The following is a 22,626-nucleotide window of genomic DNA, read 5'->3' as shown; positions in this document are numbered from 1 at the left end:
ATGTATGGATGAATATGTGAACGTTGTACGTAAATATCTCTTGTTCATATTTTTAGTATGTCACCGACGAGATTGAGAATCGTCGGAACACCGTCAAAGAGCGTGAAGTAACGCTGACCGTGTAGATTCGGGCACCGGGAGGTCGCCCTCGCAGCTCATTGGCTAATTACCGTTGTAACTTATTACAACTGCAGCTCCTTGGACCTTCAGGCCCAAGAAGCCGCGTCTTTCGTCTGTTGAGTCGCGAGGTGCGTGGACGTCAACCCGTATTAGCCCTTCTTGAGCAATAGTAGCGTTCGGAAAATCTTAGTTGTGACCGGCCTAAAGTCTCGCGCTAATTCGTCAAATTGGCGCATTCAGTTATTCTGTTATCTGCTAAAGACTCACTATCTTTTACGTTTCCATCTTTTCTGTGCTTTACTAAATCACATCATTTCGAGAATATACATTCTTATGCCATTCCGTTTTCCGTAATTAAATTGAGGTCGGCCCTGATTCAACCGAATCAGGTAATTTTAAGTGCTAATAATAATAACTACATTATCATTTTTAATAAATAATCTTTGGAATCACTTTCAACATATATCAAAGTCAACAAATTGACACTTTCAACCATAGCTTTTGATAGCAAGGTATCATTCTAAATCCATAAAGATTAAGTGCCCGACGTTCAACATTAGTTGATTCATCAACTCTTCCGAACTTGAGGTGAGGCCCTGGTCCAGAATTCTACTGACGCAGACCGACACGATCCGACGGCTCTCAATCTCGCTCGAACTACACATCTGAAGATGAGTCAATGAGATTGCTAATCTTCGACATTGAACGAATTCTTGTTTTCGCCTTTTTGATCAAAACTACTGTAATACCCATTCAAAAGTAAGACTAGAGTTGGCGGCTAGCTTCACTACCCACAATTAGATCAAACGCATTAATCTAAAAAGAGAGATACAAAAATCACGACCAGCTAGTTATCACCATCGTTCAGAGTAGACGTTCTTGGTATCAAATAATAATATCACCTAGAATAGAATAACACACAATTTGCTCAAACACGCAAACGGTCAAATTTAGTGATTCCGCAGCTTCTCTGCATTTGAATATAGATTCGTCCGTCAGCGTGAATTGTAGTATAAATTCAAACACTTTATAAATTTTTACTTTCGGCCACTACGACATTATCATCATTCATTGTTACCAACATTTCAATTACCAAATCGTTACAGAATATATCTTGTCTTTTACCAGCTAAATCATTTCAAACCATTTATTTTGAAGGACGACATTTTCCCATTATTATTATTATAACTTAGCCTCAATCATTTGAACAAACCTCACAGACCTGTACAGGACTATAGCAACACGATCCTACAAATTACCGGCTTATCGAAAGGTAAGTCTTTCTTAGTTTTAATTCTTATTCATTGTCGTTACGTGGGAACATCTTTGATTATTCATTGATCATCAACTACCACCGATCAGTACACTCTCACCCCCACGTAACAGTCACATACATTTTTGGGCAATGATTAGCTGTTTTCGCAACGTCATGATCGAAAGCTACCCGTGCAGAAACTTTTGCTTATATTCGACGGTTTTTAAATTAGTTTTAGGAACACGGAAGAGATTTTTTTACGTAAGATCTGAATTACGAGTTTTTAACATAGGTAAAATTTTTTTTCCGTGACAGAAATGTCAGTGCAAGCCCCGGTCGAATCCCTTTTAAGGTCGTTTTCACATACTAATCCGGCTACGGCCTGTTGAAATAGCGGAGTTGAAATTTTTTCGCGCGTCGTCCCTATATTATACAATCTGGCATGGTTTCTGGCCTCTTAAGCGGGGATCGCCGCTGTTCGGCGCGGCAAAGTGCGCGCACAATTTTATAAGCTCGCTGCCCTTCAGTGCGGTTCGCTACCATTCGCTGCGGTGCAATGCGCGTCGACCTTAATGCTACCATAGAAAGCTGGTTTCGAATAGTGAAGGATAATGTTTTTGAGAAAAAAAGTGCATTTCAGCTCCCAGACTCAGTTCAAAAATGTAATCCCACTTGCTGGGACGTATTCGACGTGGGGTGTATTCTTTGAAAACCGAAAGGCAAATTTACCTAGATTAAATGCATCAATTTCCGCCGCATGGCCTCGTAGACAAATTATGCGATTTCATTGAAAGCCATCGTATGGCTAGATATAGAAAATTGACATGATGGCAGCACTGGATACTGTCCGTACCGACAACCTCTTCTCTAACTCTAGGTCTACAAATAGGTTAATTATCCACTTTCATAATTAAAACAATAGACCTTGAATTATCTTGAGCGTGACCTGGATCGTGTACTATCTGAACAGCGGTAGAGGAACCAGGAGAGGAATACGGGGTTCGAGGTTCGTTCACACATTCATCCCTTCTTCTATCGGCTTGTAGACCAATCAACGTGGCCTACAGCAGGTCACGCATCCGATTTTTGTACCTTTAACAGTTGGAAAAGCTCTTGGTGTTGACATTCGGCCGCCTCGCGCTGCTGTTCAGCTGCTTCCAAAGGCTGCAGTTCGTGAACGGTGGCAGCCTTTTGTTGTTTTTGGATGATGAAGTTGAGTGATAGAGGCCGCTGACGGTGCGGTAACCGGTTCATGAGCTTGCGGAGTCTCATCCAGAAGAGGGTTGCCTTCACCGCTATCTCTAAAGCTATATTGAATATTCTATTGTACATAATTTGGCAATTAGAGGAGTGTAAGGAGATTTTACCGGCTATTTCCCAATGTCTCTGGACCTCATCTCCAAGAAGTCAAGGGCCATGTGGTCATTCTCAACTGCTGTGAATGCCCAGAGTGACGCGTCAGCGAACACAAGCAAAAGAGGATACCCTTGCCAGGCCTTAGGACGCGGGCTTGAAAGTAGACTATTCTAGAAGGAAGACGTAAAGCGCATTGGAACTGCCAAATCTGCTATTTTTTCTCATTGATGATAATAAAACATGTGTAATTAACTTTGAATAAAATATAGTCTCTCATAGATCGAAATTGGGATATACTATCAAGTACGTGTGGTGTAAGTGGACAATGAACGGAAACAGTGCTACTTATCGTCAACGGTAAAAATGAAAATAAGGCTATTGGTTGATGAACCAAAACACTACGGACCCCCTAGTTATCTCATAAATAACGAAAGAAAATTAAAGAGATCGTTGAAAAGTTAGAGGCCTATGATATAATACGCGACAGTCACTCGCTGTATTTCAAAAGGCCATAAATATGCGTCTGGGTGATCTGCGATTTACCATCGCTTTAGTTTACGTTGATGACATTTCAATACTGGCGAAGCACTTCAGAATCTCAAGTTAGTCGTGGAAGCTCTGAAGAAATACAATTTCACGCTCAACCCTAAGAAATGTACATTCCTCCAAACAACGATCAATTATATTATCTAGACAGGAAAATATCAGCAGAGTAGGTGCGACCAGGAGCATATAAAACTGCAACAGTGATAAAGGCAGTAGAACTGACTGAGATAACAGGTGTAATATCGTTCTTAAGGCTTGCAGGTTTTTTTAGGAAATTTATTAGGAATTTCGCCCGACTGGTTGTGCCATCAACAGATTTGTTGTAGAAAGATGTACTCGTATGATGGATTTGGAGCCCAAAACAGTCGAACGTTATGCATGAGTTAAAAAAGGTTCTTACAAAAAGACCAATCTTAGCAATTGTCGACCCTACGCTTCACACAGAAGTACATATTGATATTAGTTCGATAAGACTACGTGCAATGCTTATACGAAAAAAAGAGGACGAAAAACGGGTCATTGCGTATCACAGTTGTAAAAAACACGGTAGAGGAAACAAACTACCATTAATTTGATCTAGAAGCCCTGGCGGTGATCAAGGCGCATAAGCTGTACTGAATCCACCCACTAGGGATCCACATCACAGTGGTCACTGACTGTATTGCAATGCGGGTGACCTCCATCAAAAGGGACATCCAGTTCCAAATTGTCAGATGGTGAGTGTATATGCAGGACTACGGATTTGACATCGTATACATATAGGCCAAGGTCTCAAGACGCGCATGTAGACTGCTTGAGCCGATATCCTGTCGTCTATCTGTCGATAGACGTTACTGAGGATGAATGGATCAAAGTAGTACAAATGCAAAGGACCCCGATATAGAAGTCACGCGGAAAATACTTGAAGCTGGGCAAGTACAGTCAGATATGAAACGATAGTTTAAGAAATTCGACCTCACGGGCGGTGTAGTTTTTAGACGTACTGAAGGAGAGAATAAGAGAAGAATACTAGAGAGTTAGTGCCGCAAGTCTCGTGTTTCAATGTCGTAAAACTGTGTCACGGACATCAGGATCAATTTGCGTTAGATAATACCCTGAAAAAAATCAGAGGGAACTACTGGTTTAAGGGCATGTGTAGGTCTATTTTCGAATACGCAAAAGTGTGTCTAAATTGTTTATACTATAAATCCGCATCGGAAAAAAATAGGCTTCGTGCACCCAATAGAGAAGGTTGCACGACCGTTTCATACCATACATTTATTTCATGTGAGGTAAGTGTACTAGTCATTCACAACTTCAAACCCAATTATTGACCCTTTGATTTTACAAAATAATAAATTTACAGCACAAATTGTGAATTTCTCGATGACTAAAACCAATTGCTAGAAGGTTAGACACTACAAATTTATTTTCTTGTAATCTTGGAACTAAGGATCAACCAGATACAACCAAAATAGGTCAATAATTGGAACAGGGTCAATAACTGGTACACTAACCTTAGGACCATTCGTGAAGAGTCAACGCAAGAACACCGAAATACTGACAAGAAAACGTTTTCAGGTGTCCCCCTCCGATTTCGATTAAACTCTGGTATGTTGTAGAGGGTCAAAATCGATGACACACGTATTTTTTTTTATCGGCCCGAACTCATTTTAAAGGGGTGAAACACCCCTCCAAAGTTGACCACCTCCAAAGATGATTTTTCTGTTTTGCATACAAGGAGGGGATTTTGATAACTAATAATGATAATAATAAATACCTTGTCAAAAGTGATGAAAAACACAATTCGAATATTCTCAAGAACTCTTTATTTTAGGGGTTAACTTGTATATGCAAAGTTCATTTTTTACATTAGAAACAGGTTGTTCATCAGAGCTCAATGAATCCCACAGCACTGTGAAGAGCATGCAAGAATACAGAATCCGTGCTTTCGATTTTTTCTCGAAAACTGAATTCTTATCGACTTTTTTCCCAATATAGCGGATTATGTTTAGTATTTAGCCGTGAATCATTGAATAACATTGTTTGAGGCTCGCATTCATTCTGGCATCGCTCTCTTATCATTTCACTGTTTCATCATTTTTTTTCAGGAAACGTAAATATTTTTCATTACAAGCACACTATCAACTACTCGAAAATTCGATGTGAGTCATATGTAAACAAGTCATATCTCTACTTGAATTAATTCTATGGCACAGATATTTGAGGGGTAAGGGCTGGGAAAAAAATAAACAAAAAACAAGTAGTGATTATTAGCCATTTTGCATTGAAAAAATTAATAAAGAAATTTTTTTTGTTACTTTGATTCATACACTAAATACACCTGTAAATAGTTTTGTAAATAAATTACGTTTTTATATAATACAAAATTGTTGAATATGCACATGATTCTACTTCCTCTACCGTGGCCACACCCTTTAAACAAAAACAAGTTCCAAGTTTATCTATGAATTGCTTTATGGATGATAGTCGGTACAATAATGATATTTATCACAAAAAAGCTGTAGGCAAAGTGATTTTTTACACCAAGAACATCTGATTACTGCGACATTCGTGCAACCTTCAATTTCACAATTCGGATGAGATGACTGTCCAAATGCAAAATTGACGGGGTTATCAAATTCATCAAGTTTCTTTGCAATAAACCCGCTTTTATGCCACGCATAACGAAACAAATTATGATATCGCGGAGATGACAGTTGGTTATGAACTAAAGACTGTAATTTTCTAGTATTATTCCTTAAATGTAAATTCAAATCATAATCAAGAAGAACTAGGGTGTCTGAAAAATGACGAATATACTTTTTCGATATACGGAACCCGAAAACATCGAGAGGTTGAATTTTTCCAGTGGTTCCTTTCGGTATCAATCAAGTCGTCAACTTTTTGTCTGGGGTGTTGTCTCTTGCATAACTCTAGAACAATGCCCACTCCAAGAATCAATTAGAAGTAGACTCTTCGGTCCCACTTTTGGGATAAACACTTCTTCTAACCACATCTTGAAATGCTCTGTAATGAATCATTGTGATTAATACCGTTTTAATATATGCAGCGCGAAACAAGAATTATTATACCTGAAGTAAGTTTTCCTGATTTGGAAGCTGTGATAAAAACATTTGGCGGTCTGAATAAATGTTGTTCAACTATAGGTCCGAACGTTCCGGATGGTTATTTCACAACAACAAATGAAGGAGATAATAATTTTCCGTCCGCTGAAATTGTAGGCTGTATAGTATAACTGTGCGTTGTTGAAGTTACTGATCGTACTATGCACGACACTTGTTCAGTTCCTTCTTCCGTTAACGTTCGTCCAGAATGGATCTCTATTTGGAAACCACTCTAATCAGAATTATATATATTTTGTCATCCATATTCGGAAATATAAGGTTCAACTCTTTTCAAAAATTCTTCAGCACTCATGTGTAAATATTCACTATTTTCCACTGATTTTCGCGTGACGAATTTATTGATTTTTCTGCTAGTAATGCGATGGATCTTCTATCGAAAGATCTTCGATCAAAAGCGATGCTTTGAATCGAAAATCCTTTTGACTGATAAGTCCTTGGGCCTGTAAAGCCCATCTTCGCAGATCTGTATCATGAACAATCAAGCCTGCGTCAATGGCATTTTTCATATTCTGCAATGTATACTCTGATATGCGAGCCAATTTTTCCATGTATGTCCCTCCCTGGTTGATTTGGTGTGCCCAACGACGCAATTGTCGTACTGATTTGACTTTTTTATATCTATAACGACCCGTATCAATTGAGCGATTTTTTTTCGTCTTTGCACTTCTCCAATATTCAACAGCTCTTCTTTTATAATCGAAACTTAAAGGTTCGTCATCTTCGGAACAGCTATCTTCAGGTTCTTCGGAAGGCACCTGAAAATCTGCATCTTCCACTGCGAACGTTTCAAGATTTTTGTAGGGCTCCTCAAAGACAAGAGAATTTTCCTAAATCATTTCCACACTATCATATTCTGTCATGCTTTGTAATAAAATGTTTTCGAAGTTCGATACTATTTCACGTTCATCATTTGTTAACGGGGACTCGGGTATATTCATTACTTGAAATACTGCCCACAGAAGTTCAATAACGTTTATTGGATTCACTTCCATTGTAAACGTGAGAAGAAATTCAATAACCGCTCGAAGTTCTGTTATTAACGTATCAACAAGCACTGAACGGTCTCACGACTTTTCATATTGAAAATATCCGAAAGATACGCTTAATCGTTAAAAAAATACTTCTGCCGTAGAATCAATTCAAGTAGAGATATGACATGTTTACATATGACACACATCGAATTTTCGAGTAGTTGACAGTCTACTTGAAATGAAAAATATTTGCGTTTCTTGAAAAAAAACGATAAAACAGTAAAATGATAAGAGAGCGATTCCAGAATGAATGCGAGCCTCAAACAATGTTATTCAATGATTCATGGCTAAATACTAGACATAATCCGCAATATTGGGAAAAAAGTCGATAAGAATTCAGTTTTTGGGAAAAAATCGAAAGCACGTATTCTGTCTTCTTGCATGCTCTTCACAGTGCTGTTGGATTCATTGAGCTCTGATGAACAACTTGTTTCTAATGTAAAAAATGAACTTAGTACATACAAGTTAACCCCTAAAATAAAGAGTTCTTGAGAATATTCGAATTGTGTTTTTCATCATTTTTGACAAGGTATTTATTACTATCATTATTAGTCATCAAAATCCCCTCCTTGTGTGCAAAACAGAAAAATCATCTTGGGAGGTGGTCAACTTTGGAGGGGTGTTTCACCCCTTCAAAATGAGTTTGGGCCGATAAAAAAAAATACGTGTGTCATCGATTTTGTCCCTCTCTAACATACCAGAGTTTCATCGAAATCGGAGGGGGACACCTGAAAACGTTTCCTTGTAAGAGTGTGGGAGAGGAATATGAAGTCTGGAGGATGTATCAACAGCTCGAGTTTAGCACGGAAGAATACGAAAAAAAATGTCGAGTGTGTATATCGATATTCGCTAAATCTCAAATGTTTTTCATATTTTTCGAAGTAAAAATGGCGTAAGAGTCGCGAAAAAACCGAAATCCACGTTATTTTGAGTTTCCAGCATAGTAATGAAGATAGAGGTTTTACATTTTGGCGAACCAGGCTTCTGAGGTTACTCTAAAATGTGGCGTGTAGCAAATCTACATAGGTTCAAGTGCACATTCTCCATATGCAACCCCGGCTAGGCCCTTTCCAAATTTTTCGAATGAGGAATAACTTGTGACAGGGATATCGAAGCCAGGTGAGGCAAATTGCGATCTTTTGCTCATTGTATGTTGCATAAAAATTGATTTTCCGATTTTTCGTAGTGCATTTACCGCTACGCCGATATTTGCGAGTAAACGAATGAAAAGTCTTTTATCGATATTTTCAGCAATGATTTGAAATTTTTTTTTTGTATTAACGTAATTTGATCCGGGTGAAGTTACAAAATTTTTTTTTTTTTACAGGCGGTTGTTCAAACATTGTTCATACATCTATCTACGAAAAAATGAAGTTGGGTTTTCAAAAAACTCTAAAAATCACTTATATCTTTTCTCGTGTCGAAGTACAAACTAAAAGAAAGATGTTACAAACGGGTATAGACGATTCTGAAGTGATCCCCGTCAGCAGAATCCGATTATCTTTGAGAACAAAAAAGTTGGCTTTTCTAAAAATCGACAATGTCTCTTTTTTGCGTCGAGGTACAAACGTGAAGAAAGGTGGTACAAACGGGTATAAACTATTCTGAAGCGGCTCTCGTTGGAAAAAAAACAAATTTTCAAAAGTAGGGTGCAGGTCATTTTTTGAAAATACTATATTTCTTTTTAAGTCGAGGTACAAACGGGACAAAAATGTTACAAAGGAGTACAAACGAAGTACAACCAATATCAGTTTTACGTAGGAAGGCGCAACGTAATACCGACGCAGAACAGGAACAGCAGGCCAAGTTGGATGCTCGCTTATTCAATCCGTCATACTACGCCGTGGCGGAAGTAGTCATGGTGGTAGCTATGCTAGTAGCAACGAAGAAAAGCGGGAGATTGGTGATAAAGGCCAAAGGTCCCTTTAAGTTTACTGCAGTCTTGCCAGTCGACATCTACGAGGACGAGGATCTTCGAGAGCTGAAAAGGGCCCATGATCAGAAGAGCGTTGTCGCAGTCGATAAGTATGCGGAGATGGAACTTTCAATAAAATATAATCTGTTATAAGAGGGTGGTTGATTTTCCTTTTCCGGTCTACATTTTCCTCCACCAATACCAAGTTGCGAGTTTACAGGTCCTTCACGTAATGTCTTTTATTCTCTAACGTTTTATTTTTTATTTGGGTCTCGTATTATTTTGTATTACCGTGGTACGTTGTACCTGGCGCCCAATAGCTATCTTTAATTTTAGTTTTATCGAGTACCTAATGACGTGATCTGTCTTTTTGTGTACCTAATCTCTTGTTGGAACTTGTCTGTGTGCATCCTTGTTGCCTGCACAATCTCCGGAGAGCGACGATTGGTTTGCGGATCACAGTGTATTATTAGGAAATCACGAGATTTTGTGACTTTCGTAGATAATCTATCAAAATACTTGGTGTTCTGAAGTGCAGTTGACGCCATTTTTAGGAGCGATCAATTGTTTTTCTCAACAAACAGAAAGTGTTGGCAAGATCAAAAATGTCTAAGTGAAACCCAATCCATGATCTATTGTTGATTCCATTCAAGAATAATGCACGTATAATGGGTAATTTTTTCTGTTTTCAGGAGTGATCTGTCTGGCCTGTTGCATTATTTCAATGGGCTTTGCTCACGGTGCGGGCAGTTATGTATTCGTCCTCTTCGACAACTTTAGCGGAAATTTTCCTCTCCTGATCATTGCATTTTTTGAATGTATTGGCGTTTCATATGTCTACGGTTTGAAAAGGTGAAATATGAGGGCATCCCAAATACTTACGATAATCACTATACAAATGTAATCAATCGATTTTGGTGATGCCATGATTGACATTTTCTTACCCGCAGATTTGCTGACGACATTGAACTTATGACGGGCAATCGTCCAGGTCTATACTGGCTTATCTGCTGGAAGTATCTCAGCCCCTTAGCGATGTTGAGCATTCTGGTGGCATCGTTCGTAGAGATTGCCGTCGACGGAAGCGGTTATCCCGCTTGGATAGCCAGCAAGGGTATTACCGAAATTCACGAGTGGCCATTATGGGCGTTGTTATTAATCGCATTCCTCATCTCAGCCTCAGTATTGTGGATACCTGGTGTTGCCCTGTGCAGGTAAGCTGAAAACAACACGAGTCACAAATGAGTTCTTTTTAACAATTTGGTTATTCTACGTATTCCACGAGATAACGTGAATGCGCACCACAAGGGCAGCTAATTATAGGCAACTAAGGGTAGAAGTCCACTCTGAGTAACTCCAAGTTTCACTGAAGTGACATCAGCCGCGATGTAGCGGCTTTGATCTCAACATCTGAAACTCGTAGTTTTGCTCAGAGTTCGTGTATTCTGAATTGTCTATAATTAGGAGACCTTATGGTGCGCATCTACGTAATCTCACGGTATATCAGATACACAGTCTATAGGTACGTATAATTCTTGGGTAAAGTATCGAAATTAGTTTCAAATACTCGTTCCATATTTTTCAAAGGCTTAGGCTATTTCATCATTTCAACGAGCGCTGACCTGAGGAATTCAAGTCGATGATAAGTATTAAGGTGGTTATTACTTGCTTGATGTTCGAATTTCAATTGTGCTGCCCTCTAAGCTTTTTCAAAATAATGTAACAAAAATTTTGAGCCCAATTTTCATGCAAAGTTTTCCATTTAAAATACAAGTGATTTTTATCTATTGATGTTATTATTTTATTGAAACGTTTAATCTTTGACGAAAAAAATTATTTTATACAGTATTGACGGGTATCGATAGTACTTTCGAGGCGAAAAAAATTAAATATATAGATCTTATTCTGAGGAATCTTCACCATGCTTATTTGAATGTATTTCTTTTTTTTCAATTAAAAGCTGATGATTGTTACCTAAATATCTTTTTGATGACTTACAATTAGTTAGAACCTATAATTGTTCATGTTATATTTATAGGTAACCTGAATACGTACAAAACGTCAGATATAACTGATATCTTGCTTTTTCCCTACTATTTTCAAATGAAACAAAAAACAAATATTCATACATGTAGGGTAAAAATGCTATAGAATGGGCAGTAAATTTTTCATTTTTTTTTCCTTGAAAGTACTATCGATCCCCATCAATTGAACAATTGCTTTTTTTCGTCAAAGATTAAATGTTTCAGTAAAATAATAACAGTAGGAGATGATAATCACATGTATTTTAAATAGAAAACTTTACCCGGTACAGCGATAGTGAAAATCAAGTTAGGACATTCGTATTGCGCTCAAAATTTTTGATTTTCATTGAGAAACAAATGAGGGGGTTGCATAATTGAAAATCGAACATCGGGCAAATAAGGCCCACCATAATGCGTATATAGTTTTAGATAAAACGCGCATAAGCTAGTCATCCATCATGTTTGTTTCGCTTTCATAATCATCATTTTCACTGCTTCCATTAGATGGTTGAACGTCACATATATGCGATGTAGATTCCCACAGATTTCTACGATAATTAATTTTTCAAAACAACGATTGACATGATTTCCGTATAAGATACGTAGAATTTTGACAATTTAGTGTTTATGTCATAATTCCAAGTCATACTTTGACCACCTGTGTGTTAATTCATCAGTCTTGGCATACATTTCTGCAGGTTCAACGCTTACTTTACTCTCAGATTTTTTGTGGAAAGATCTTGGATATATAGGTTTTGTGAAGACGATTTTTCTTGACCTTGGTGAATTGTTGAGTAATATTATTCTTGGATATCAAGGTCGTAAACAAAAAAACACTTTTTTTGTGTTAACGTTTCAGCCCGGATGGGGGCCCTCCTCAGAACAATTTATTTCAGAACATCTATCACGAACGAAAATTTTAAAATAATTTACAACTTAGTTATAACCAAATTAAATGTGGAAGGTTTAGGTAATGAGCAGGGATGGTTGTGCTAATACAAATGAGAGGAAATACCTGATGATGAACTGACACTTTCAAATAACGAAGAGAAGGAACCAACTAGTCTGTGGTGAATGCGTGTTAGAATAGCCGAGTAAAACACAAATGTTCATTTTTGAAAAACACGACGACAGCAATACGAAACTCCCAAGCATTCATCCTGGTTGTTAATTGAATAAAAACACACAACGACCGTTTGAGGTTTTGAGTCTGGAGCACTTTTGAACGTGTGGAACGTCCGGAGTGTAGTGGGGGGAGACCGATGTCAGTCATTATCAGAGCAAGCACAGAGTCAAAGGGTTAAATAGAAATCAGAAAATGTTAAAACGGTAAAATCGAGAGCAAGCTCAACCGGTAATAGATAGTTACGATGGGTGTATCACAGAGGTGTAAATAGTACTCAGATGTTCAATATCTTGTCTTTGATTGACAGAATTGGGATGTGCAACAATATTGCACATTTCTAACAATAACCTATTCTAATACAATGGTTCAACGCCTATAATGCTGGCTTGAGAATAATTGAATGAATGATCTAATTCGATGGCATGCCTAGTCAGTGCAGTATAAACATCCTCGTGTTCATGGATATTGCGTTTGTATTCAGTTATCCTGGTGTGTAGTTACCTACTTGTTTGACCTATGTAGGACATGTTGCATTGGTTGCCGGGAATTTTATAGACTACACAAGAACGCATACACGGGGGTACAGGGTCCTTACCAGAGTCAAACATAGAGGATAGATCATGTGCACTTTTTCCCACAAATTGGATTTTATACTCAGAGAATATGCTGTTGAGTGACTGAAACAAACCCGCAACGTATGGGATGGTGACAAAATTTTTTTGAATAACTTGTGCACCAGATGCATCATTGTTGTTGTTAGAACTGATCGATGACAAAATGGAATCGTATTCAACCTGTATATGTTTGTTGAGCGAACGAATTGAATAGTCGTTCTTACGTAGTACCTGATGAATCAAGGACATATTTTTGTGACGAAATTCCCTACTTGAAAGTCGAATCGCTCTATCAACCAAACAATAAATCGTTCCAATTTTGTAAGATCGGGGATGGTGAGAATGAAAATTGAAGTACCTTTGTGACCAGGTAACCTTATGGAACCAGTCACTTTTGATGAGTTGGTTCCCACTGACGATCAGAACCTCCGAAAAGCTAATTCAATGATTACACTCTATTTCAGAGGTGAATTTTAATCTCGGATGGAATTGGTTGAGGACAGATAGCATTTCGTCAACTTTATCAGAAGGGACCGCTGTGATTATGTCATCTACATATCTGAAATAGAAGGGAGGCTTAAAGTCCGGTTTTTTAAGACAATATTGTTCGAGTTCATCCAAAACCATATCCGACAAAATTGGAGAGAGAGGCGAACCCATCGGTAAACTATAAGTTTGAGCATAGTTGTTCTGATTAAATTTAAAAATGGCAGCCTTAAAACAGACGTGTAATGCTTTTATGAGTTCATTGAGTGGGACAGAAATCTTGTCCACCAACTGATGCCAACGCTGCTTCACCACGTTGATTGCTAGATCTTGTGGAACATTGGTGAACAATGACACAACATCCAGCGAAACCAACACATGATCATGTGGGAGACGAAAGTTCATGATAGCTTTAACTAGAGCAAAACTGTCTCTGACACGTGACAGAGGCGGGACAAGGTTGTTACCAATCCATTTACTAAGGAAGCGAGCTAGATTGATGGTAGGACTGTCAGTGAAAGAAGCTATAATTCTTACCAGTGTATCCCGTTTATGAATTTCAGGTAGCCCGTAGGCTCCAGGTGGAAAACAATCAGTTTTTGGAATTTGCCGTCTAAGTTGGTCAGAAATAAGTTTACTTTTGGACAAATCCATTGTTAATTTTTTAACTTCACGTTGCAGGGTACAAGTAAGATCATATCTAACAACTCTGTAGGTGTTGTTAGAGAGTTGATGCAACATTTTTTCCTCATACATTTGATTGTTCATAACAACAGTCGTGTTGCCCTTGTCTGCCTTCAAAAAAAGTAAATCCTGGTTATGTTTATGAAAGATTTTAGTTTCTTTGATCTTGTCAAGGATATTCTTGTCAAAGTGAATGAGAAAAGAGGTGTTGATGAACTTTTTTAAGGCGTTTGTAAAATCTAGCCGAGCCATATTGCGGGGGTCAGAGGGAATAAAAGAGATCTTGGATTCAAAATCAGAGATAAGTTTGTTGGTTGGAATGCGATGGGACTCAGAAGGAATGCCATACTTGGGTCCCATTTATAGCACATCAGCAACATTGATAGGAATTTCCGTATTACTACGGTTCACAATCCAATTTTCAAAGGTCGAGTCGATTGAATTAGAAGTAGGTCTTTTTTTGTTCTCAATAATATTAGCTAGCTTGTTAATGTGAGAAGGCTTGTGAGCATTGAAAACCGATTGCAATTTTTAGTGTCGTGTGTCAAAAACACACCCTCGACAAGTAATTCTACGGGAACTTAAAAAATTAACAATGGATTTGTCCAAAAGTAAACTTATTTCTGACCAACTTAGACGGCAAATTCCAAAAACTGATTGTTTTCCACCTGGAGCCTACGGGCTACCTGAAATTCATAAACGGGATACACTGGTAAGAATTATAGCTTCTTTCACTGACAGTCCTACCATCAATCTAGCTCGCTTCCTTAGTAAATGGATTGGTAACAACCTTGTCCCGCCTCTGTCACGTGTCAGAGACAGTTTTGCTCTAGTTAAAGCTATCATGAACTTTCGTCTCCCACATGATCATGTGTTGGTTTCGCTGGATGTTGTGTCATTGTTCACCAATGTTCCACAAGATCTAGCAATCAACGTGGTGAAGCAGCGTTGGCATCAGTTGGTGGACAAGATTTCTGTCCCACTCAATGAACTCATAAAAGCATTACACGTCTGTTTTAAGGCTGCCATTTTTAAATTTAATCAGAACAACTATGCTCAAACTTATAGTTTACCGATGGGTTCGCCTCTCTCTCCAATTTTGTCGGATATGGTTTTGGATGAACTCGAACAATATTGTCTTAAAAAACCGGACTTTAAGCCTCCCTTCTATTTCAGATATGTAGATGACATAATCACAGCGGTCCCTTCTGATAAAGTTGACGAAATGCTATCTGTCCTCAACCAATTCCATCCGAGATTAAAATTCACCTCTGAAATAGAGTGTAATCATTGAATTAGCTTTTCGGAGGTTCTGATCGTCAGTGGGAACCAACTCATCAAAAGTGACTGGTTCCATAAGGTTACCTGGTCACAAAGGTACTTCAATTTTCATTCTCACCATCCCCGATCTTACAAAATTGGAACGATTTATTGTTTGGTTGATAGAGCGATTCGACTTTCAAGTAGGGAATTTCGTCACAAAAATATGTCCTTGATTCATCAGGTACTACGTAAGAACGACTATTCAATTCGTTCGCTCAACAAACATATACAGGTTGAATACGATTCCATTTTGTCATCGATCAGTTCTAACAACAACAATGATGCATCTGGTGCACAAGTTATTCAAAAAAATTTTGTCACCATCCCATACGTTGCGGGTTTGTTTCAGTCACTCAACAGCATATTCTCTGAGTATAAAATCCAATTTGTGGGAAAAAGTGCACATGATCTATCCTCTATGTTTGACTCTGGTAAGGACCCTGTACCCCCGTGTATGCGTTCTTGTGTAGTCTATAAAATTCCCGGCAACCAATGCAACATGTCCTACATAGGTCAAAGAAGTAGGCAACTGGACACCAGGATAACTGAACATAAACTCAATATCCATGAACGTGAGGATGTTTATACTGCACTGACTAGACATGCCATCGAATTTGATCGTTCATTCAATTATTGTCAAGCCAGCATTAAAGACGTTGAACCATTGTATTAGAATAGGTTATTGTTAAAAATGTGCAATATTGTTGCACATCCCAATTCTGTCAATCGAAGTCAAAATATTGAACATCTGAGTACTATTTACACCTCTGTGATACACCGATCGTAACTATCTATTACCGACTGAGCTTGCTCTCTATTTTACCGTCTTAACATTTTCTGATTTCTATTGAACCCGTTGACTCTGTGCTTGCTCTGATAATGACTGATATCGGTTTTTCCCCACTACACACTGGACGCTCCACACGTTCAAAAGTGCTCCAGACTCAAAACCTAAAACGGTCGTTGTGTGTTTTTATTCAATTAACAACCAGGATGAATGCTTGGGAGTTTCGTATCGCTGTCGTAGTGTTTTTTAAAAATGAACATTTGTGTTTTACTTGGTTATTCTAACACGCATTCACCACACACTAGTTGGTTCCTGTTCTTCGTTATTTGAAAGTGTCAGTTCATCATCAGGTAATTCCTCTCATTCATATCAGCACAAACATCACTGCTTATTACCCAAACCTTCCACATTTAATTTGGTTATAACTAAGTTGTAAATTATTCTAAAATTTTTGTTCGTGACAGATGTTCTGAAATAAATTGTTCTGAGGAGGGCCCCCATCCGGGCTGAAACGTTAACACAAAAAAAGTGTTTTTTTGTTCACTACCTTGATATCCAAGAATAATATTACTCGTATAGGTTTTGTATTAACAACAAATATATGATGTCAAAGTTTTGACTCTCGGTTGGAGTCATCAAGTACATATCCAAGCAGCTTTGGTGATACCTAAGTCCGTACAATTCGACTACCCTGGGTTATTGGGTCTGATAAGCTGATCCAGCTTTTACCCATCAGAGGGGGTTCCTTATAAATCTATTGTTTCATCAGAATTTAAAAAAGAACACAAAATAACGGGTTTATCTCATAGGCTCCGGCCCCAAGATAAACCGTACCCGTTACATTCGGCTCAGTACAAATCTTTAATATATCTATTGAAAAAAAAAAAAAAAAAAAAAACGTCCCAATATCTTGCTGATGATGGCAAGAATGTGTGATAGAAAAAATAATATTGGCAGATTTCAATTTAGGCTTATCCATAATACGAAGAGTGGCCCTACACTAAAAACATCGAAAAAGAGAAACGAAATAGAGATGTCGATCGCGTCCTAAAAAACAAAATTAGAACGGACCTTGATAATATATATTGTAACGTTCTATGACGTTGCAAAAATTAATAAGGATTCGTGAGCTTATTTAATGAGACAAATTAAAGGCGCAAATAAAATGTGAAAAAGCTTTAATGGCAGCTTAAAGTCTGAAACAAGACTGTTTTACAATAATGTTGGTTGACGCAGCAACCTTATTCTTTTTAAATACATGAGAGGTTTATAAACTTCTTTCATGTATGATGACTACTAGATCGTTAAAAGGGGCAAGACGGGTGATTTCACCCTTCGAAACACTACTCCCCCCACTTTTCCCACCACCAAGGAAAAGAGTCGTGCCGACTCAGGAAAGATAACACAATTGTAGAAGTGATCTAACAGTTAGTGCTCGAAGGTGAGTTGGAGCTGTGGTTCTAAAAATTTAACGATTCTCTTTTCACTATTTGGAATTTGCCCACAGTCTCAAGGTAAAACACGGAAAACCTTGAACAGAGAGTTGAACATTAAATTGAATTTTGAAAAATTTGTGTACCTTGTTTTATAAAGGTAAGTATTGTTAGTGTTATATATCGTCATGAATTTGAAGAAATCAAAGATCATCCGGATCGACGTCGGAAAGGAAATCCATTCCTCTTTAGGGAAGATGGACCGGTAGAAACAGACACGGACAAGTACGTCGAAGCGGGAAACCGTAACCGGGAAATTTCTGGGACCAGGCAAGGTAAAGGCTGATTTCTTGTGAGAATTGGCACAGGAAACAGGAAAAAGAATGGGTGATTGAATCTAAGACTTCTTCCAGGAACAGCACACCCTAGAGTTTGGGAGGACAAATGTGAGTGGTGGCAGATCAATCCAAATTCGCTAAGCGAATTTGGGAAAAGCATGAATAAGATGGATTAAATATTCATTTAAGAGAGAAAAGAAACGGTCTTATCTGAATCATTACCATGTAAGTCTTCAAAACAAGGCCACCAGTCATCCTCAGGAATCGGGAAAGGTCGGAAAGAAAAGGCTGTGTGTCAAACAACCTGGAAAAGTGCTCACAAAAATGACACTTGGGGTTAGTAAATTGTAAAAATTCAAGCAATCGCTCATCGACGTCGAAAAATAATCGTGGCTCTATTCACATCGTAAAAGAAACCAAAGCCTATCCGACACAAAATCCGATTTAGAAGAAGAAAACTTCTGGAAGGAAACAAAGAAGGAAAACAAATTTCGAGTTATTTAGCAACTAAAAAATAACAAATCATTGCAAGACGAATTTCATCGAAGATAGCTCTACGTTTGAAAAGATGTCTGTTGTAAAAATACCCTCCGCGCTTGATTTAATAAATGCGGGAGTACTGATCTCAAAATGTTCGTGGGAGAAAACCAAACAAATGACTCAAGCAAGAGTTTAAACATCATTTTGAAGAACAATAGAAAAATCTAAAATGTGGCCGTGGAGAGAATATACGACAAAAGCATAAAATGGGACAATTATGTATCAATTGTTGGATTACCCGGTAAGTTCTTTATTTGAAAATTAAAAATTTTTTTTTTTTGTAATTGAATTCTATTTGTAAGAATTCTTAACTCAACTCTCTTTTCTCTTTATTCGAGTTCTTTTATATAAGATAAATATAAATTCTCTGTGTCTCATATGTTTCAGCGCGAACATGGAAAATTTTTTTCAACATGAAAAAAAAACACATTCAACCTTCGCGGTAGAAGGACCAGTCTGCCGCGAAAGCAAGAAACCCTTATTTACAACACGAACCACCGAAGAATAGAAGGAATGCGAGGAAGTAAAGACAGCCTTCAAAATTATTGCAGAGAAAATTTTTGAAACATACCTTTTATATTATCTTATGTTTCTGTGTTTATGATGTTCCAATGAAGAATATTAACCTTCACTTTTTGGAGTTTACTCCTTAAGAAACGATTTGAGTTATAGTGCCCGGTACGGAAATTATATGAGGAGTAAAATCAAGTGTAACACGAAAACTTGAGGCGTTATAGAAAAAGACAAACATATATATTGAACGTGCAAAAGAATGAGATGGAATACATCACACAGCGTATCCTATACTCGGGGTCTCCTCTTTGTGCGGTGCTTCGTAGTCTCACTGTATAGTTCACTACTTCTGGTCTGAGAGTTGAATGTGTGCGTATAATTGTACGTGTGTGTTGTGTGCCTGCGTATGAATTTATAAGACGTGACGTTATTACGTCAAGATATTTGAAAATATGGAAGCTATTGATTTAGATGATAATGAAGAAGAATCCGAAGAACAGATGGATGCGGTTAATTGGTAAGCTTATCGTTTACATTTATGAATGATATACATTTCAAATACGAACAACTAGACCTTTTATTTAGTGTTTTTATTATTTTTGATTGATTGATTTAATATATTGTTACAAAGGGTAAAATCACCCGTTTTGCCCCCTCTTTAATGATCTAGTAGTCGGCATAGATAAAAGACGTTTATAAACCTCGTATGTCTTAAAAAGAATAAGGTTGCTGCGCCAACCAACATTATTGTAAAATCAGTCTTGTTTCAGACTTTAAACGAGAAACACATATCTTGCATTAAAAGCATTTTTCACGATATTTTGTTCACGCTCTTGATTTCTTTTGATTTGATAATAAGTAAACTCGCGGATCCATATTTTATTTTCCGTAACGTCAAAAACGTTACATTTGGTGTCAGAAGCGGGATCTTGAGTTCTTATTGATCGAGTCAATTCAGTGCGCGAACTTTAACTATGAGTAGCAGTCGTTTGACGCGCTCTCGTCGTCGGGAAAATAGCGGAGAAGAACCTTTTGTTATGGAGAATCCGCGGGTCCCTGAAACGATTCCTGCACCTTCAGTGGACTCTTTACCTGTCCCTACGATGGTCTCAGTCTCGCAAATCGACCTACTAGAGATTATGAGACATCAACAAGAAGCTGCTACACAACAACAACAACAACTTGTCCAGTTGCTTCAAGAGCAACGAAAAGCTCAAGAACGTTCCGAGACTAGTCTTCATGAACTACTTCGGACAACTGTGGCAGCTCTTCAGGCTGTTCATCAGGTGAATGGCTCAGGAGAACCGGCTGTCAGCCCTCGAGGTTCCAGAGTTGTTACTCCTGTTCCCTCTCCTGTTCCCGTTCCTACTGTTCAGGAGGTCCAACATCCAGGACGATCCCAGGATGTTCCTGAATCAAGGTCTGTGCCTTTTATTAGGAGAGTAGATGAATCTCCAATTAGTAGAACAAGAGTAAATAATGAGGTTGGTTTTTCCGAGTCTCTGACTCAAGTTCGGCCTCGATATTCTCATTTTAATCAATTAAATAATTCAAGATTTCCTGAGGTTGCTTCTCAGATTAACGAGAAACCTCTGAATCCTTTAAAACCACCAATTTTTGACGGAAAAATTCCATGGGCAGATTATGAACGCCAGTTTAATACAATTGCTAAACATAACCAGTGGGACTCCGCCATGAGGGCCCACAGTCTTGCCTCCTGTCTTCGAACGCCGGCTTTGAATGTTTTAACGGCGTTGTCTGAGGAAGAAATTTCTGATTATGAGAAACTTAGTTCTGCACTCAAATTGAGATATGGAAATGACCACTTGACGAAACTGTACACGGCACAATTACAGACAAGAAGACAAGGACGAGACGAAGACCTCGCGTCTCTTAGTCAGGATATTGAACGGCTTTCTCGTATAGCTTTGCCAGATCACGAGCCGTCTCGTAATTTATTAGCAACACAAGCTTTCTTAAATGCAATCAATGATCCGGAAATTAAAATGGCCGTTGGAACATCGGGCCTCACTTCTCTGCGGGAGGCGACGGCCAAAGCCCTCGAGGTGGAGGCAATGAGAAAGCAGTATTTTGGGCTGAGCAAGCTTCGTCGGATTGAGGTGTCCGAAAACACCTCAGGAAGACAGAGTTTTGAATACTCGGAGGAGCCAAAACCTCAAAATTATAAAAATAGAAATAACAGTAACAATTTTAAACCAAGAAATCGAGGTTCTTTTCAAAACCAGCAAAACAAGCGTATAAATAAAAACGTGGTCGTGACAAGTCAAACTGGCTTGGCTTGTATATTTTGTAAAAAAACAGGCCACGACGCCAATCATTGTTTTCTAATTAAAAAAATTAGTGGAAAACCGATGCAAGGTTCGAATCCAAATTCTTATAATTGGCGTAAGAAAAATATAGAAATGAGGGAAGCAAATCCTCAATCGAGTTCTTCAACAGGAACTCACCCAAAAAACTAATTCCAGATGATTTGTCGGGGCGAAAATCATCGCAGATTGTTAGTAGTGAAAGCCCTCTTGGAGAACAGTTTTTAATTAGAAGTCTACGACAGTCTGGTCTTTACGCGCGCGGTACTGTAAATGGCGTCGATTGTCTATGGGTAATAGACACGGGCGCAGAAGTAACCGTAGTTCGATCGGATCTCTTTAAATCCGATGACCGGATTGTTCCCTCTTTTTCTCTGCGAACAGCCACTGGAGAGACGACCCCGGTTTTGAGACAGGTTACTGTCCAAATTAACCTTTTTGGGTGTATCGACTCTCCACATAAGGTTTTTATAGCAGATATAGAGGATGAAGGTATTTTGGGAATAGACTTTCTTACAGCTCATAGCTGTGTTATCTCGACTAAGAGAAATTCACTAGCTTCAAACAATCGCGAAATAACTCTTTGTACAAATAGAAATGGAATTTATTGGACTCCTCCTAGAATTCGGGAAATAGAACTTTCAGAGGATGATTTGCAACAACATTTCCCTTTACATTTACGGAGCCTTATTGAGAAATCTTCGATTTCGTTAAATTCAGCTCAGGTAGAATCGTTTAAATCTCTTTTGCTAGAATTTATAGATTCTTTTGCCAAAGATAGTGGTGATAAGGGCCGATAGTAGTACAGCAAGGCCGGTTCTGGATACAAACACCTTCTTTACCGACCGAGCCGCTCCGCGCAGCCCAGACTCAAACCCTTTTCCGCGATGACGTCACAGTCTGACGTACCGAAGGTCAATTACCGAAGGTCAATTACCGACAGTTGTATCGATCGAGGGTCAAAATCGTGCTGTTTTACCTACAATCTTACCGACAGTTGTATCGATCAAGGGTCAAAATCGTGCTGTTTTACCGACAATCTTACCGACCGAAGGTCTGTAGTGCTCGCCTGTCCCACGA

General features: G+C 38.4%; 1 protein-coding gene across 1 annotated transcript in view; it reads left to right on the top strand.

Moving 5' to 3' along the window:
* LOC107225548 (sodium-dependent neutral amino acid transporter B(0)AT3) overlaps positions 1 to 22,626 on the top strand; it is a 511,620-nt gene that overhangs the window by 360,179 nt on the left and 128,815 nt on the right. The window contains exons 15-16 of the mRNA XM_046730574.1: positions 10,044 to 10,203; positions 10,302 to 10,565. Coding sequence (XP_046586530.1) covers positions 10,044 to 10,203; positions 10,302 to 10,565 — 424 coding nt within the window. The remainder of the gene's footprint in view (positions 1 to 10,043; positions 10,204 to 10,301; positions 10,566 to 22,626) is intronic.

Source organism: Neodiprion lecontei, chromosome 2, assembly GCF_021901455.1.
Source record: "Neodiprion lecontei isolate iyNeoLeco1 chromosome 2, iyNeoLeco1.1, whole genome shotgun sequence".
NCBI lineage: Eukaryota > Metazoa > Arthropoda > Insecta > Hymenoptera > Diprionidae > Neodiprion > Neodiprion lecontei.
Note: the sequence above shows the minus strand (reverse complement) of the source record. Positions and strands in the feature narration are given on the sequence as shown.